The 18,159-nt window shown below is 41.2% G+C and overlaps 1 protein-coding gene across 2 annotated transcripts in view; it reads left to right on the forward strand.

The window, feature by feature from the left end:
* The window catches only part of CIAO2A (cytosolic iron-sulfur assembly component 2A), a 69,387-nt gene that overhangs the window by 38,172 nt on the left and 13,056 nt on the right, over window positions 1–18,159 (forward strand). For both annotated transcript variants that reach the window (XR_015308523.1, XM_086957914.1), the window contains exons 2-4: window positions 1,733–1,897; window positions 6,877–6,926; window positions 14,188–14,233. Coding sequence is in view for 1 of the 2 variants with exons in the window: in XM_086957914.1 (XP_086814040.1) it covers window positions 1,733–1,897; window positions 6,877–6,926; window positions 14,188–14,233 (261 nt within the window). In the remaining variant the exon portion in view is untranslated. The remainder of the gene's footprint in view (window positions 1–1,732; window positions 1,898–6,876; window positions 6,927–14,187; window positions 14,234–18,159) is intronic.

Here is an 18,159-nt window from a genome sequence, read left to right on the forward strand (position 1 = left end):
CTGTGTCTGGTAATTCAAATGGTTGCCTTTAAAATGTTCTCCTTAGTTTTTATAGCGCTTTCTATATTTTTCCCTTTAGATGTTATTACTCCTTTATTTCTGTCAGCAGATAAAGCATTATTTTATACTTTAGTTCATTTACTTAACCTTTTTCTCTCCTTCTTTGTTTACACTGCTTACTGTATTTATTTCTCCCTCCGTTTTGATAGGATCCTTACTTGCGCGTAGTGCTCGATGTATTTTTGCTATTCGCCTCGTTTATTTCTTATTTCGAGGAAAAACTACATTCAAAATGGCCGCCCAATGAGCGCTATGATCACCTATCCCAGCATGCTTCACGCGCACAGCTGAGGTGATCTCTTGCGCCTCAAAACTTTCCTGTCAGGAACATGACTCGCGCCAAATCCTTAGGTATGCAGACAGTCTTTATTTTAACAGCGCTTTACTGTTAAGATTGCCTCCGCTTAATGCTTGAGTCTTTCAGCTTGCGCACACATTAAACTCGTCTCCTGACGCTTTACTCTGCGCTGGCTGTTAATCGCTGCATTATCCTTATGCGTACTAGCAGCGCTCCTTAATGCTCACGCTGCGTTGCTCCTCTCACAGGCGGCGCTTTTCAAACACATCACGGGTACTTACTCCGCTTATATATTTGTTTTTCTTGCTTTCCTTCACCTCAATGGCGGACTTCTTTAATCAAATACGTTTTCTTCTTCAGTGCTTCACCCGCGGGCCCTTTCTTGTCCGAACGTCCTCGTCGCCAATTGTAGTGTGGATAGATGGACAGCCACAACGAAAGGATTAATGATAAATTTATTAAGATATACCAAAGGCCCGCTGGGCACAGGAAAGATAACAGCGTCCACCGTGAGAGTCAGGTGACAACTGTCAGACTGTCACGGTGACGTCACATTTATAGATAGTGAACATTCCATGATGACACCGAGTGATGTCAGGTCATGGAAGTGGAAAACATACTATGCATAACAACCCACAACCGCATAATATAAATCACAGCAGGTACAACACGCGCGCGTGAGCTTTTACCGTAGACAGCTCACGTCGCGCGGCTCTTAGGTTTCGTTTTCCAAGGCGCATGGCAGAGTCGCGCTCGCACGCAAACAGCCAGCAGCAAAAGCGCGCTCACGAGGCCAAATCCGAGACGGAAAATGCGCGCCTCCGACTCGTGTCCCCATATTCAAGTATACTAAAGTATACACGAGGTCCATCGCTACGCTGGACCTAAAAAGGAACTTGAAGTCTGATCCCATAATATAACATGGCCTGAAGCACTTGCATCATTAAGCTGCATAATTTAGACATTACTAAAGATGAAAAATTCCATTTCACAGCGACATTATTTAATAAAAAAATCCCAGGTTACTGAGGAATGGTCAGCAAAGTACACTCTGACACTAATACCGCAGGCTTGAACAGTTTTGTGGCTTTGCTTTAACCGGGAAGGAACATCAATAATTTCCCTTGGGATGGGAACTGGTTTAAGAGTTATACGTGGTCCAGAACTCTATAGTTCTTAGAGTATTCTAAAGAACTAGAAAAGAGGGTAAGTTGGGTACAAAGCGACCTGCTTGGTTTTTGTCAGTATTTTTAGCTCGCTGCAACAATCCCTACCGAATAGAAAGCAAATTTATTCTGTTAGTAGACGGGTTGAGGTGTGCCATGCCTGCATGATGGAGTTCAGGTTAAACAAATGTTTTATTTTCCATCACAGATATCATCCGGAGTATCCGAGATCCAGAAAAGCCGAACACGTTGGAAGAGCTGGATGTGGTGACTGAGGATTGTGTTGTTGTGCAAGATTTGAGCGATGGGGAATATCTGGTTGTCATCCACTTTACGCCGACTGTGCCTCACTGCTCGTTAGCAACCCTCATAGGTAAGTACTCTTGATGCTTCATTGGACTTTCAACAAATAATGACAGACTTGTTGCTTATTCTCCCTTCTCTTAACACCTTAGCTGCGTGTAAACATTTCTCCCCAGTGCTGCGCTGTCCATTAGAACTAGTGCTGAATGGACGTTCAATGGTCGTGCGCAGCACTGGGGAGGTAGCGCTGCTGACGACCATTGGCCGTCAGCAGCACTTAAGGGGTTAACACCTTAGATGCGGCGCAAATATCCCTCCCCAGTGCTACGCTGTCCATTGGAACTAGTGCTGAATGGACGTCCAATGGTCGTGCGCAGCACTGGGGAGGTAGTGCTGCCGTCGGCCAACGCCCCGACGCAGCACTTAAGAGGTTAAACTGACTTCTAATCTTACAACTGATTTGTAACTTGAATCATTAAATAATACACAGACTTTCTCACTATCTCTAATGAGTGATGAGTGTTATGTGGTTTTATTTTTTTCATATTTCAATATAGTTTTTGGTCACCTATCTTTCTGATGCACGGCCAGGCAATGATATTGAAACGTTTGGTTATCATACGCAAATAGATACTAGTGTACATTTAACTGTTCTGAATAATTGAGATGTAGAGCTCAGGTTTGCTTATGCTGTACGAATATATTCTTTGTGCTCACGTATTACCTTTACAATTCTTAAATGTGGTTGTCATCCTTTAGAGAAAGAATAACCACGCAAAGCAATAGATATGTAGAGGAGAGGTTTGTTTATTAGAGCAAGGTGGGTGGTTTGCAGAGTGCCTTAATGATTTAAAATACAATAGGTAATTGGACAAATACTACCCGCACACCAGTGATGTATGTTTTCAATAGTGTGGCCTTACAGGAGAATTCAAACTTCTGGAAAGAGAATCTTGCTGCATTGAAAACAGTATTAGTTCAACCCCCTCTAATGTATCATTTGTATTGTTAAGCGTGTGTTCCCTTATGCTAAAACACCAAACCAAGACTGACCGTCTTCTGCTGTTGATTTTGTAATCGCTGCAAAAAACACATTAGCTGTGTACTTGGAAAAGAAAGAACTTCTGCCAATCCTTTTATGGCATGTAAGACACAGGAACGTATAAGCAATTGAAAACGGTGGTGTTCACCATCTGAAAATTACAAAAGTTTTGATACAATCTGGAGACCCTTACTTGAATACTTATTGAAGGTTATTCCCATGATTTGCTGCGCCTCTTGTTTGAGATCTTTAAATCTCTTTCATTAATTACAACAAGGAGAAGCTGAGAACTAGGTGGGAAGGTAATTGCAATACCATGATAACATGAAGTAAAATACTCACTCTTCAGTGTCTAACACCGACCCAGATCCTCTATACCTTAGAGATATGTATATACTTAGGTTGATAACTAATAAGGCTCTCTGGACACCTTACATTTTCCTTTTTTCGAGCGAATAGAGGGTGAGAGGGAATAGCAAGGGGAGACAATTACTGGTTAAAATGACTTCCTGTGGTGCCTTTATGTGAGAAATGTACTATTTACGCAATTGAGGTAAATGTCACTAAAAACGTTATGTATTAGGGGTTTTTCTTAAACTCAGTAGGATATGTTCAAAAAAGTCTAATCGCTATTTTGAGATTAGTTGTGTGTGAACCAGAATAAAAGCTGTATTATCACATGCCTGCAAATCTGAGGTGGTTTGTCAAGAGTTTCGCTCATTTAAATTAAAGAAGCAGAGCAGGTGCTCATGTTTCTATATGCTTGTGCCTAGACAAGCAGACCCATAACTTGACTTCTTAAGGTTTTACAAACATCCTAGAAATTAATTTTGACACCAGTCTAGCTAAATGTGTGTATGCTTAACGTGTACAAGTCTGCAAGAGGTCCTTTCGTAAGGTAGAGGATTACTACTATGATGCAATGGATGACACTGACAGGCGAACCAGGCCAGGGCATTAGGTCCATAAATGCCTGCCATAAGACGTTGAACATTGGACATGGCATGTTGGTCATCCAGTATTCTGAGTATTCATTTTCATGCTGAGTGGAGTCGAAAGAAGACGATTTGCGTATTGCAAATGTACCTGAAGGACAAACCATGACGGAAGCTTCTAAACAGCCCTTCCGATGACCGGTTAGCATAATTGTCTGTTTTGCTGACCTGACTTGGAAGCTAAATATGTAATGAATTCTTTTGTAAAGTACTCCTGAGTTGGGAAGAAACAATGTGTCCTAAAAGACGTGCCACTGCTCTTGCCTTAATTATTTGTTGCTGCCCTCCTTCGCGTATTTTTTTCTCCAGAGTTTTATATAGCGCGAACTTGACCCGAAGGTATCAGAGCACTTTAGATGACAGAGAATATGCCAGTCCACCCCACCCCACCGCTGTGCCATTCAAGAATATGTTTCTATCATGAAACAAAAGTGCACAGTATGTCACAAAGTTTGGTCTTCTATTTTATTGTGCGTATGAAAGGCCCCTTCACTTTTTCCCCCATTTGAAACGTGTTTTATAAAGTATGGATGATGCCCAGCTGACCTCATAGCCCTGTACATTTATAATGAGCCTAAAGCTACTGCTGCAGTCTAGTGTTTTGTACCATTTATAACCTGCTCTCCAAAATAAGATTTTGTTTATTTATAAATGCTTTAATTTGTATACATGCTTGCTATTTTTTCAAGGTCGTCTTGGGCTGTTACCATATTGTTAGTCGTGTTTGCGCTATTGGTAGGTAGGCTTACTCAAATCTTGTCATAATTGTAGTTTTCTCGATTGTTGATGGCCAGAAGCTTTATTATGAAAATAATATACACCTGTCAGCTGTGTAAATCCAGATGCAGTTATGATTGGCATCTAGCTAGACAATACAAGAAGGTGAAACGTTGGGTCTGCCTTTTTCTTAAGCATATTATGGTGCTATGTGAAACTCTACATGAAGTTTAGATGTTAAACTGAAGATAGTTGACAGTTGCTACCCAGTAGTGACCCTGGTTTGTCTGGGTCGACTTACTTCAATTCACTTTTTCAGTTACCTTCCTCCTTTCTTCTAGAGAAGCCTAGTCAATAGCAGAGACAAACCGTGTTGTAGGCCCAACACGGTTTGTCTCTTGTTTGCCTAGCAGCTGTCTGCGAAGATCGACGTTATGAAAAACTAGAGTCATAACCCAGCTCAAAGAATTTGCAAGAACTTGGAGCCATATTTCTGAACAAACCATCTTGAGAATTTATAACTTTAGAATGTTTCCTGTACATTTTTGTATCAATCAGGAGCTACTCACAAATGTGTATAGAAAGGTTTAGTTTGTAAAAATGGTTTTGTGCAACCTATTAGAGATTTTATTATGGTTTAAAATAGCTTGCACACTTTCATATCTGCAATGCCTGGGTATTCAGTGTCCAGTTTTAACCAACTAGCAGGGTACAGAAATCACTTGGCAAGATCTGCAAAGGAAGATAATTAACCAACATAAATATATATTGGTGCACAAACTTTTCTTGTGTGTGTGTATATATGTGTGTATATATATATATATATATATATATATATATATATATATTTCACATATATGTAGCTCGTTATGTGATTAAGGCCACAGGTCGGCAGCCGAAACGCGTCATTTGGACCTTGTTTTGATGGAATAAGCATACACATCAATTGGAGTCTGTGCCCGTGTGTTTTTCCTGTGTGGTGGAACCTGGGATCTTCTTGCGGACACTTGTCTGTACCACTTGGTGTCCATGTAATAAAATAATGGAACTGTGAACCTGCGTCTCCAGGAATTCATTCTAAACTGTGTTGGCGGTCCATACCTGTGGTGTCTCTCCTTTGGACTGCAATCGGAGGGAAAAGGGTTTGCTGTAAGTATGTGTGTATATATATATATATATATATATATATATATATATATATATATATATTTTTTTTTTTTTTTTTGTTGTTTTTTTTGTTACTTCAGCGGGCTGAAATACATATTGATACTGTGTCACATTTTTCTATAATTCCATGAACTTTAAAACGGTATCGAGTATGTCGTCTGCTGGAATAGTGAAAGATATAACGGGTTATGTTTATGGCCGATAATTAGTTGCCGTTAAACAATTTAAAAAAAACTGTTTTCTCATGAATGTATTTTCATCATGTGAATTGATTATTAAGTTACATTTATTACTGATTTCTTTTTGAGCACTTGCACTTTCAAATTTTTTTTAATGAATTTATTGCATTTTTTACCCACTGTAAGATGGCCGCCACTAAACTGATGTCTGGTTGGTGTAAATTATGTCCTTTGTTTGTCTCCATGGCTATGGAGACGAAGGGTGGGTTTAAAATGGTCGTAACACTAAAGGGTAGTCGACATTGAAAAAGCCGCCAGGCAAAACGCGTCTGTCGAAAATGGAGGGGAGAGGGACTGAAAGCACCGACTAAAGCATTTCCAGCTTTATATCTTCACTCTGCGTGTGCCTCTTAATTTATTAAGCAAACCGTCTTGTCTGCTTATTGAGGAAATATATATATATATATATATATATATATATATATATATATATATATATATATATATATATATATATATATATATATATATATATTAAAGCTCCGTTTTACCAGTAATCCCGGGGCACTCGTCGGCGGGTGCTTTAACGCCCTGGTAATCGCCTGCATATATACATATATATATATATATATATATATATATATATATATATATATATCCATCCATATCCTGCTGGATTTAAATGCTGAATATAAATAATAATTTAGAAAAATCTTTTGACCACTTGCTTTTTAATAATGATTCAGCCTTAGGAATCCCAGTTAGACTGTCATCCTTCCATGAGTGATAAATAGGTTGTAGCAGGGCTGTATAATAACATATGCACAAAGCTGCAAATTGACAAAAAGATATTGTTCACACCCAAGGAAGAGAGAGCATTCCATGCCCAGATTGAAGGACCCAAACCTGTACTAATTGGAACCCGCTGACCGCATTCTGTTTCTTGCAGGTCTGTGTTTGCGAGTGAAGCTACAGAGATGCCTACCCTTCAAACACAAGGTAAGAAACCTCTTAATGTATTTTTGAGGTTTAAGTTCCTTAGAAATTGGTAACAACGTTCCACGTATCTTGTTTCCCCTGATAGCCAATATCATTATTTCCCAAAAAGAAAATGTTCTATAAATAAGTACTAAATATGAAGTACTTTAAATACATTAAAAAAATCCCTTCTAAGTATACATGTGGTAGTTTGTCATTGCCATTAATACATATCACTTTGACTGACCAAGTAGCCTAATGGCTGAGCTGTCTAATCCCAAGAAATGTTGATGCTAAATACGATGCTGCTGAATGCTTGCTGACTCTCACAAACGGCGCTCAGGATCATCATATTTATTTCTTTTATTTAGTTATTTATTTATTTATTTATTTATTTATTTGCGGGTTTGTAGAGCGCTAGAATAAACTCCCGAAGGAGTATCTCCGCGCTAAGAGACAACAGAAGCAAAACTGGGATAATAATAATACAGGACCAATACTCATGTTTTAATTGATATTTGACTACCTCGAAACCTAGCTAATTAAGCCTGAAACAAAAAAGTCTTTAGTTGTTTCCTAAAAGCAAAATGATCGGAACACTGTCTAGGTTGGAGAGGAGAGCAGATATGCAGCTAGCCATTAAAGGATGAGTCCTTGCATGGTAGTGAGCATTGGGAAACATGCAGGTTCGAATTCAGAAAGTGGAATATGTACATTGATGAGCTGAAAAGCTACTAACAATGATAATGTATGGCCCGTCCTCCTACCACTGACACAAATGAATACATGATCTAGCTCTAAGCACACATTCACCCAGAGGCGTCTTGTCACTAGTACTGAATTCTAGGGCTGAATGTAGTAAGGGAACTGTTAGTAACAGAGGAAAAGAACTATTCGCAAAAGAGGAAGCTATTAACAAAATAGGGGAGTTATCAGAGCTCTGCTAATAGAGGTTGAGAAGGGCTAATGGCAGTTAGAGCCAACGTTTTTAGGACTAGATCGAAACGGCTTTACCTCCTTACCAAATTTATGTGTATTGGGAAAGCAGGATTCTAAAAGGAGGGTGTTAGCGAAGTGCATGGATGTGCAGAGACTGAGTTTTGGATGGGAGCCCAGGTAGCAGGTTTTTGCATATTTGATTTTGTACAGAATGACAGCGCCTACCAAGAGACCGCTCTTGTTCGGTGGAATAACAGGAAGGATCATTCTCAAAAGTTATAGTTGGAAAAGGCAAGCAGTGGCTGCTTTGTTGATGTTTCATAAAAAGTTCCTCGTCAAACCGGACACCAAGAAGGTGTTAGCTGGACAAGGAGGAGCATCCAACCAACCGAGCCAGAATCTGACATTCCACAAATTATCTGGGATTGTGGTCAGTGCCTCCAATAATACGTTTTAACTTATTAAATACTCACCCAAGTTAGAATGGATTACAGATAGTATTGATGTGTATATTGGATCTTTTTCGGAGAGCAGTCCAGTCTGAAAATAAGTTGGGTATCATCAGTGTAGTTTATAGAGTCCAGACCGTAGGATTTGATTATGATAATTAAGATATTGAATAAGATTGGAGACAATGATGATCCCTGAGAGACTCCGTACAGTACTGGAGATGGTTTAGACCAAATGGTGAAGAAAGATAGCAAAGACAAGAAGAATCAGGAAAGGACAGGGCTATATAATACAACTGGTTGAACAGATTAGAATGGTTGATCCTGTTGAATGCTGCAAAGCAGTCCAACAAAATAAGTCTTGTTGAGTGCCCAGCATCCAGACCAGTCTTAGTACCCATGCCCACGGGAACACTCTTGGGCTATATCTTGCAGTTTATGGTCTTCCAACAAATTGGTGAGCTATTGGGCCAAATATTTCTTCCCTAGTTTGGCAATGGTGGAGGGCAAATACATTTTTCTCTCCCTCCTAGGATCTAAATTAGGTTACTTTAACAGTAGTTTGACAATACTTTTCTTCCAACGGGTAGGCACACCTGAGGAGATGTTAATAAGTGAGGATAGGCCAGAATTCATCATGGGCAGAGTTTCATGCAAGACCCTGACAGGAAAAATACATTAGGAGAATCCAATTTAATTGAGGAAAGAATCTGGTACGTTTGAGAGTTTTTGATTGGAGAGGGAAACTCCACCAAAGTATCTTGCTGGATAATTGATTATTTGGCTTTCTCTTTTTCACGATGGGCCAGATCAGTTCTGATATCATCATAAATTAGACCGTTCTGATCAGTGAAGAAAAAGGCAAGTCTGCCATACAGCTTCTGTGAGGGATGGATGGTGCAGGACATGCTAGTCAGCTGGTGAGATGTTTAACAACCCTGTACATTGCCTGAGTTGAGTTAGCAGATGTTCAAATCAGTTACTCATAATAGAAGACTTTAGCCTGTTGAAGGCCTTCCTTATAGTATTTGAGTTGATTTGTTTTTCTTTCAAACCCTTGATCAGGACAGGTCAGGCCTCTCCAACAAGGAGCTCAGGGGCTACTCTCAGCTCACCAGATATACAAGAGTAGCTCTCCTACGTGTAGCCCAACCTCGGAAATGAAAAGCTTTTGTTTAGTTGGATTAGGTGTGTTTCCTTTATCGAAAAGGTTGAATTTAAAAGTAAAATGTATGTATTTTCAGATTAGCTGATGTTTGTAGGAAAAATATATTTAAATGGGAATTCATGCTCCGTTGAGTCTTATACTGATGTTCTTTCTTGGGTGCTAAGGGGCATTGCATATTTCACTACTATGACTTATAGAGGAATTGTTTGAGATTTCTTTTTACATAATTGCTGGTGACCTTGACTGATGCAATTTGTTGGTCAGGTCATTCTGCAGGCAATACCACTAATGGACGTGGTCACAATTGCAATGCTTCTAATTTGTGTTAGTAGCTTTAGGAGATTTTTATTGAACATGAATTGCTCTATTTATAGTAAAGGTTTGAGATGCCTGGGCTTACACCTAAGAATCTCAGGTGCAAATGATGTTGCTGCTTATGATTCCCCATCCACGATCCAATGGGTAGTGCACAAGAGATCATGGGACAGATTTTGGTTCTCTGACTACTGAGCAGATAAAAAGAAATGCATATTAGTCCTCTTTGTGTCTTTGTTTAAAAAGTACTGACTACAGAGAAATCCCTTTATTTACAAAAGTTAATGGCTTTGGATGTCCAAAGTATCTAGATGTTGCCTCCTCTCAGGCGATAGCTCTTCACTGGTGCGTGCACAGGGCCTGATGCATTAAAAAAATAATCCTGCTCTCTACGTGTTGGTCTGCCACATTTGCATGCAAGCAGATGAAAACGTTGCCACATTTGGTTGGCAGCAGTTTTCAGCGCAAAGAATTGCTTCCCCGTTGGGAATGCTTTTAGAATGGCTTAGAGGCTACCATAAATGGTTATGGCTGCCTAATTTAGGTGCCTAACCTACTTCCATTTCGGGAAGTGTCACTTCTCGGCTAGTCTGCCATTGTTGAGGTGGTACTTTTACACAATATATTTAACAAAGAAGGGAGGTAGAGTATAAAGTAGGATTCCTACTCCACGGGCACTGATAAATAAACAAGAAGAATCCTACTACCTGTGTGAAAAGGGAAAAGGATGGGGGACACTCAGTGTTGTGTAAAATACCCCTCACACACCAACAGGCCCCTTGGTGTCATGCTTCATCATTGGGGTTTTCGCACCCCGCTAAGGGGATGCGGCACGCTACGACCTGCGACTACGCGGGAGCGTTGACAAATCAGACTATGTGTGGTGTGTGTTGAGTGCAAGTGAAGGGAATGAATGTGAGTGGGAAGTGTAGTGATAAGTTAAAAAGTACCTGGCTAGTGGGTAAAAAGAAAAAACTTTATTCAGTACCCCTGGCTGGTGCTGTTAAAAAAAGTGCAAAGGAACGAGGTTTTCTGTCTTAGTTAGGGACAGAACCTCTGGTGTGCGTCGACATGTTTCGGTACGGGTGTACCTTCTTCAGGACGGGGCACAACTCCCAACCCTACTCACGTTTTTCTAAGAAAAGTGGGTTCTATTTTAAAAAAGTGATTACACTCGTTAAAGATGGCTACAATGTGCCTACAGCGGTTCTCTGGTACATGTAATTACATGTCTTGTGGTCTTAGTTGACTACTGCCTCATGAGCAAATCCTGGACATCAGGGTAGGTAGGTGGAGCAGCACAGGGTGGTAGAAGGAGGCCAAGATAGGCGGATTTCATTGTGGATCCACCTACCTACCCTGATGTCCAGGATTTGCTCATGAGGCAGTAGTCAACTAAGACCACAAGACATGTAATTACATGTACCAGAGAACCGCTGTAGGCACATTGTAGCCATCTTTAACGAGTGTAATCACTTTTTTAAAATAGAACCCACTTTTCTTAGAAAAACGTGAGTAGGGTTGGGAGTTGTGCCCCGTCCTGAAGAAGGTACACCCGTACCGAAACATGTCGACGCACACCAGAGGTTCTGTCCCTAACTAAGACAGAAAACCTCGTTCCTTTGCACTTTTTTTAACAGCACCAGCCAGGGGTACTGAATAAAGTTTTCTCTTTTTACCCACTAGCCAGGTACTTTTTAACTTATCACTACACTTCCCACTCACATTCATTCCCTTCACTTGCACTCAACACACACCACACATAGTCTGATTTGTCAACGCTCCCGCGTAGTCGCAGGTCGTAGCGTGCCGCATCCCCTTAGCGGGGTGCGAAGACCCCAATGATGAAGCATGACACCAAGGGGCCTGTTGGTGTGTGAGGGGTATTTTACACAACACTGAGTGTCCCCCATCCTTTTCCCTTTTCACACAGGTACTTGGTACTTGGTACTTTTACACAGACAAGGTACCTTACAAATAAGTAGAACACGTTATTTCGGGCACATTTTTAATACATGTCCTAGAAATGACTGGTTTGTGGCGGTTGTGGGACAGTGGAAGAAAAGACGAAGTCACAGGGACTGACGGCAGAAAGGGAGTGGTGGAGTCAAGCGGTCAGGCTACTGAAGTACCAGCTGCAAGTAGCAGGTTCATGAGGCCAGGACCAAAAAAAAACTTCTTTCATTATCGTGGTTATTTAAATTACCAGAGACAACTAGTAAAGTTTTTACCAGGTCTTCTAAAGAAGAATGCTGCAAGAAAATTTCTAGATGCTGGTGGGTTCTGTAAGGAATAAATACTGTATGGGACTTACGATATTTAGGAATGCGCATGATGATTTATAAATTATGGTGAAATGTATAAGCATGAAGGTTAATTGTTTGCATTTAAATATGTACTTTGGCATTGAGAGTGAGGCTTATGCAGCACCAGTGAAGCCAGCAGGCCTTTCGCATTGAGGACTAATGTGACTGCTTGTCATTTAGTTTGTAATGTCTACTAAATAAATGCGATGTAGACCCAGACATCCACCCCTGAAGGTCATCATCTGTGAGCACTCATCCCCAGTGACGTCAACACAGTCGATTGAATTGCAAACCTACCTCCACCCTTGGAGGGATCACATACCTTTACCCACCATTCACAGACTTTGCACACCTAAGTATATTCCCAGGAGTGTTGCACATCCCACCCACCACAAGAGCTATCACATACTGGCGCTTGCTGGACAATCACTGTCGCTCACTCTTGAGTTATGAAATAGCTATACACTCCGCCTGCAATGGACCTCGTACACACTACGCCATCTTTAAACTATGGTAAGGGAGGTCGGCGGACCTTCCAAGCCAGAAAGGGGAAGGAGATCCTTTGTTACACCAAAGGATGCGGTTATTCCTACTCCCTAAATTAATACACCACACATACAAGTATCCCTCTGTCTGAAAAGGAAACGAGGGGGGTGTGCGTGCCATGAATATACGCCACCTAAGTAAGAAGTGGGACGAAGGAAAAGTGACCCTTTTTTCCCACAAGCCGGGTGCGAACGGACCATAATAGACCACAGGGCCAAACTCCCTCGGCTCCAGAGGGGTCTTAAAATGCCCACGACTAGGGTACCTTTAGGCCGGGAAGTATTTACTGCCTTTGCATGCCTAATATTTAGTGTGCATGACTAAATGAGAACCTTCTGAGAACAAACACATCACCGGGGAGAATAATAAAAAAACAAACCCTCCCTGATGAATGCCCAGGACCTGATACGGCCATTAGTGTAGGGCTGAAACATGTTGCACTATAAGGGTCCAAGGACCATTTCATCCTCGTTGGCCCTTGTATAGGTTATTTTAATCTTTTCCCACCCACCCAGCTAATAAAGGGATAAGAGTGGATGATGAATTTTTATTTTTAAGTTATGTCCCCCGACACATTAATATACAAAGAGCTCCCTGGAAAACGGTCAAGCACACCCTGACTTAAAAGGGTCAGGGAGAACCCGATTATGGAACATGCCACTACTAGAGTGGCTAAGGGTTGTATATAAAAAAAGATTGCTTTCCCTTTTTTCCACTTCTTACCGAGGTGGCATATAGTCGTGGCATGCATGCGCCCCTCACCCCCTTGTTTCCTCTTCAGGCAGAGGGATACACCTATTCTATCTACTAGATGCATCTGACACTTGCACGGATCCTTGGAGCTGATACACATTCGCATTCACCTCTTGATTAATTGCATGTTTACATAATTTTCTACGGCAAATATACACCTACATTCTCCCAAGTGGTTTTGTACCACTACACTATCCACTACTCCAGTGGAGGTATTATACACCCTTACCCACCTTCAAAGACATCGTAAATCTACACTCCAGTAGAGGTATTACACGCCTGCACCCACCTTCAAAGACATTGTAAACTTGCATAGACGTAAGATGAATTGCAGACCTCAAACTGCCACTCAATCCAGAAGCAACACACGCCAACATTTATCCACTAAAGCTTTACACACTTCGATGATCAAAACCCCTGGAAAATTCATGTGCCTACTTGCACTATTTTGGTTGTCTGTAAGGTGCCATGCTGATCTACCCACACACAAAAAGCTCTGATACCTAATCCCAGATGTATAAATACCAAACCATCTCATCCATGGAAAATACATACTTAGCAATTGCACACTTACAGCTATCCTCAGGACTCTCACCTCTATGACCACTGTCAAAAGCATAAAACGCCTGCGGCAGACCCCAAACACCTTTCACACATCCACTCACTGAGGCATATACATCTATGCCCAACCTTAGAGTGATTACTCATCTACAATATTGACACTGCACGATGATACTAGCTTCCAGAGGCATCAGGCGTTTTAACTTTCAGTCCCTTAACAGTTTTCCTTTTTTTGTTCTTTTCAGCTAGAAATCTACATTGCCGAAGGAGCACATTCCACGGAGGAAGACAGTAAGTTTGCTCAGATGGTCTGGTGTGGGGCATGAGAACGGGTGGGGCAGTAAGTGTATCAAGATGTGTCTGGGGAATAGGCAGGGAGAGTCCACCCACTTAGCTGTACAGACCAAATGGGAAGCTTGGCTGTATGTCAGCACATATGAAAATGAGATGTGTGGTTCAAGGTGTGAGTGAGAAGTCTAAAACTTGGAGAACAAAGATGCAGCGAGTTAAGAAAAGCTTCCAATCTGCTCATTTATTTTCTAGTGGCTTGTGTTTTTCCCAGAAGTTCAGAACAAATACAATTATTACTTCAGCAGCATTCCCAACGCCGGATAGGCGATGTCAGTGTAAGAGGAACAGAACCTTTACACTAAGAAGCTTCAAGCAGTACTTGACTTCTCTCTCCCATAGGGTTGTTTGGGCAGCAGTTCTCCCGGTCTTGCCCAGTAGGTGTTGCTCTCAATATTATTACATGACCCATGTGCTGTATACTTTGGCAGCACTCCAAAGTCCTCTAAGGGGCCAATGAAAGCAATACTGGAATCACCCACTTTAGGGGCTCTTACTTTAGCAACTCTCCTCTTTTTAGCTGGACTACAGTAATGCCTTGGGTGCAGTACATGGCGAGTGATCTAGTTCATGCAGAAATATGTGAGGACCTATCACACGACAAAAGAGATTGCAGTTGTGAAGAACTGTTTGATTCAGGAGAGCCGACTTGAAAGTCCTCTAACTGAGGTCTATCTTCTTGGAAGTTACTCAAGTCAGATCTTCAAATTTCTAGAATCAGGAGGCGCAAATTTCACTTTCACCAAAACACCAACTTTCTTATCTGGCTCCATTTCTCAGGTGACTTTGGGAGAAGTTCTTCGTAATGAAGCTCTCATGACTAGGTTTAATATAGGAAAAGCCTGTTGCTCTTGGCTAAGCTGGTGTATAGGCCACTTTTACAGGTGTTGCATTGAGCCCACGCGTAGCTTGGGCCTTTGACAGCACGCTCTTCAGGTATAATGCAGCCCACTGTATTTTTTATCTACTTGCTTTTTTTCCCCACATGTAGCTTGAACTATATACTGTGTGCTCCTCCCTTACAATGTATCCCAATCTTTCCCAATGTGATCCCTCCCATCCTATGCTTTGTATTCCTCCCCCCTTAATCCTGTAAAGCGCTCTGATACCCTCACAGGTCTGGTTCGAGCTCTATAAAATAAATAAAGGACCATTAATATGTAAACGGCATTGCAGCGGAGATGGTTAGTTATCTACCCAGTTCTGTTGTCAGAATATGGGGTATTAACTCTTGTTCTTGCTTAGAAGACTCCTACTTTGCTGTTTGGTAGGCCAAGTAATGACATATAAGATCTTCGGCTGGCAGAATGCTAGTCTGTTAGAAACCAAACTTTCACATTGCCCTGCTTAAGGGGGTGTGGGGGAGATCTGCCACTTGGAAAAGATGGGCGATCTTTTTTTGCCAATGAATGAATGTTCCAAACACTGAATGTAGGAAGCAAAAGCTATGGCTTTCTGGATCGGAAAGCAGGAAAAACAGACTGTATCATAAGGAAGTTTGTTGGTGACTGAGAAGAAAGGGAAGTGTTGATGAAATCCAACAAACAGCTTATCAGAATCCCACCCGCAACTGCAGCCGCAAATCAATTACAAACATTGGCCCATGAGTAGACCTGGTGAAGATTCAAGAGGTTGAGTATCTACTGGGAGATGTGCAGCTTTGGATGGATAGATGTTGTAGTCAGTTTGCATCTGTGTTCTTCAGTCTCACTAGCAGCAGTGGCTGGTAGAACTAGAAAGTGGCGGCTGGTAGAACTGGAACGTGGTCAGCATAAGATCAATCAATAAATGTTTATGAGCAAGGGAAGTATGACGTTTATGAGGAGCAGCTTTGGGGAGTTGTTGCCCCAAGAAAATTGACTAGTGCTTTTAAACGCCAGCTCAGTCGTGAATCTGTGAATGCTCATTTGCATGGACCACTACCGTGCCTATTACTGCAGATCATCGGCTAGGTGTCGCAATCCCTACAGAAATATCTGCCTAAAGAGCTGCACCTCGTAATGCAGGAGTGGCACATGCACGTGCAAAAATACACTAAACATTTGTGACCAGGATCTGAAGTTCATCCTGTAGATCTAACCTGCGTTTTTACTGCCACACAATGCTCATCATTTCAGCATTTTCCAAGCGAGGCTGCGATTCCTTTACTGGAGTAGCACCAGCATTTTGCACATTATCAGAACTTCTCAACTGAGCTTCCCTACCTTGTGTGAGACACTCACTTCCAGAAAGTCTCAGCACTGCTAATAATGTGCTGGCTTAATTATGCCAGCGTGTACTTGTTTAGAAAAGCAGCAAACTTTATAAAAAATGGGTGGCTGATATTCGAGATTTGCAATTTGTAATTAAGTGGCTGTACATCCCTACTTATGACAAAGTGAAACTACATGTACAAGCTCCTTTATATTTTTAGCTGAAAACATAGAACTGGTTAACAGGGGCATTTTTGACGTTGGGCCAGGTTACAGCTGTATGTGAAGAGGACCTTTAAGATTTGTAATCTCTGGGTTGGGTAGATAGTACTGTGGAAATGCTTTGAATTTTTTTGAGAGACAGGTAATTTGGTTGTAGCTTCAGTCACTTTTAAATAGTCTAATAGAAGATTTGATCTGACTGCCAGGCTCACTATGAGTATTAGTACTAAGAAGATTCCAATCAAAAGCAAGAAGAGTGTTTACAATTGTATTTGCTTAAACAACCTACAGGGCTTAAACATGTACCTTGGCAAGTTTTGATTGTGTACATTTTGAGCAATAGCCACTGTATTATGCAATACCGAAAACAATAACTGTTAGTCTACTGCGTGCTCCTCCCTTACAATGTATCCCAATCTTTCCCAATGTGATCCCTCCCATCCTATGCTTTGTATTCCTCCCCCCTTAATCCTGTAAAGGGCTCTGATACCCTCACAGGTCTGGTTCGCGCTTTATAAAACTATAAAATAAATAAATAAACTAAATAAATAAACTAACAGAACTTTTGCGAATGATCAAAGTGCTCAACTATTCCAGAAATGACCAAACAGAGATAGAAGCTAGCTAACAGATATCAAGGTAGCAATGCACATTGCTGGATCTAAAACACAAATGACCTGCTACTTCTTATGGAAACAAAATACACCATTACTATACGTTTCTATTGTTTCCTGACGTATCTCATAGCAAAAATGCTGTTTAATGCTGCTTTGCCTTACAGCTTTTCGATTTTCCACAAACATTTCCCACACTTTTTTTTCATCTTGTGGTTATTATATTAAAGGGTATTAAGTGGGCCGGGTACCTCCGTCTATCAGAACCGCAAGTCATTCAAAATTTACATTGAAACAGGTCTAAGTCGTACCCTATATTTAGGTCCTTAAATACACAGTAGAAGAACACTAAATAATTTTTTTATAATGAATTCAAAAACAATTAAGGCAATCCATGTCAGCGATGTAGTTCCTGTTTCTATTTCACATGGAGTTGAGTTTGCAGGCAGTGCATGTTTCACACAGTGCCCATCAGTGGGTCAAAAAAGTGTCTAAAATACATGGTCGTCCAATCTTTGGCCTCTCAGAAATGTGCACACAGCAGTAGTCGCACTAGCAGGCAGCATACCGGACACACCTGAGGCTGCTTTAAAAGTATAGCGCTGCATCAGGTCATTACTGGGTGTTCCCTGGGGACCCCCAGGTATTGCAGATCCAGGCTGATAGCTTGTCAGCCCATAGGCTTTTCAAAATACACTTAATCACCACCAAAACCATGTTGTGAATGACACATGTGTGATTGGCTGATCTCGGTTTCGGCGAGGCAGCCAAGGTAGTGCATAGTATGTATTTTTATTATAATGGGAATTAACGATAATTGCTTTTTGCCATTACAATGCCT

This window comes from Lissotriton vulgaris, chromosome 2_1 (assembly GCF_964263255.1).
Source record: "Lissotriton vulgaris chromosome 2_1, aLisVul1.2, whole genome shotgun sequence".
In the NCBI taxonomy this organism is placed as follows: Eukaryota; Metazoa; Chordata; class Amphibia; order Caudata; family Salamandridae; genus Lissotriton; species Lissotriton vulgaris.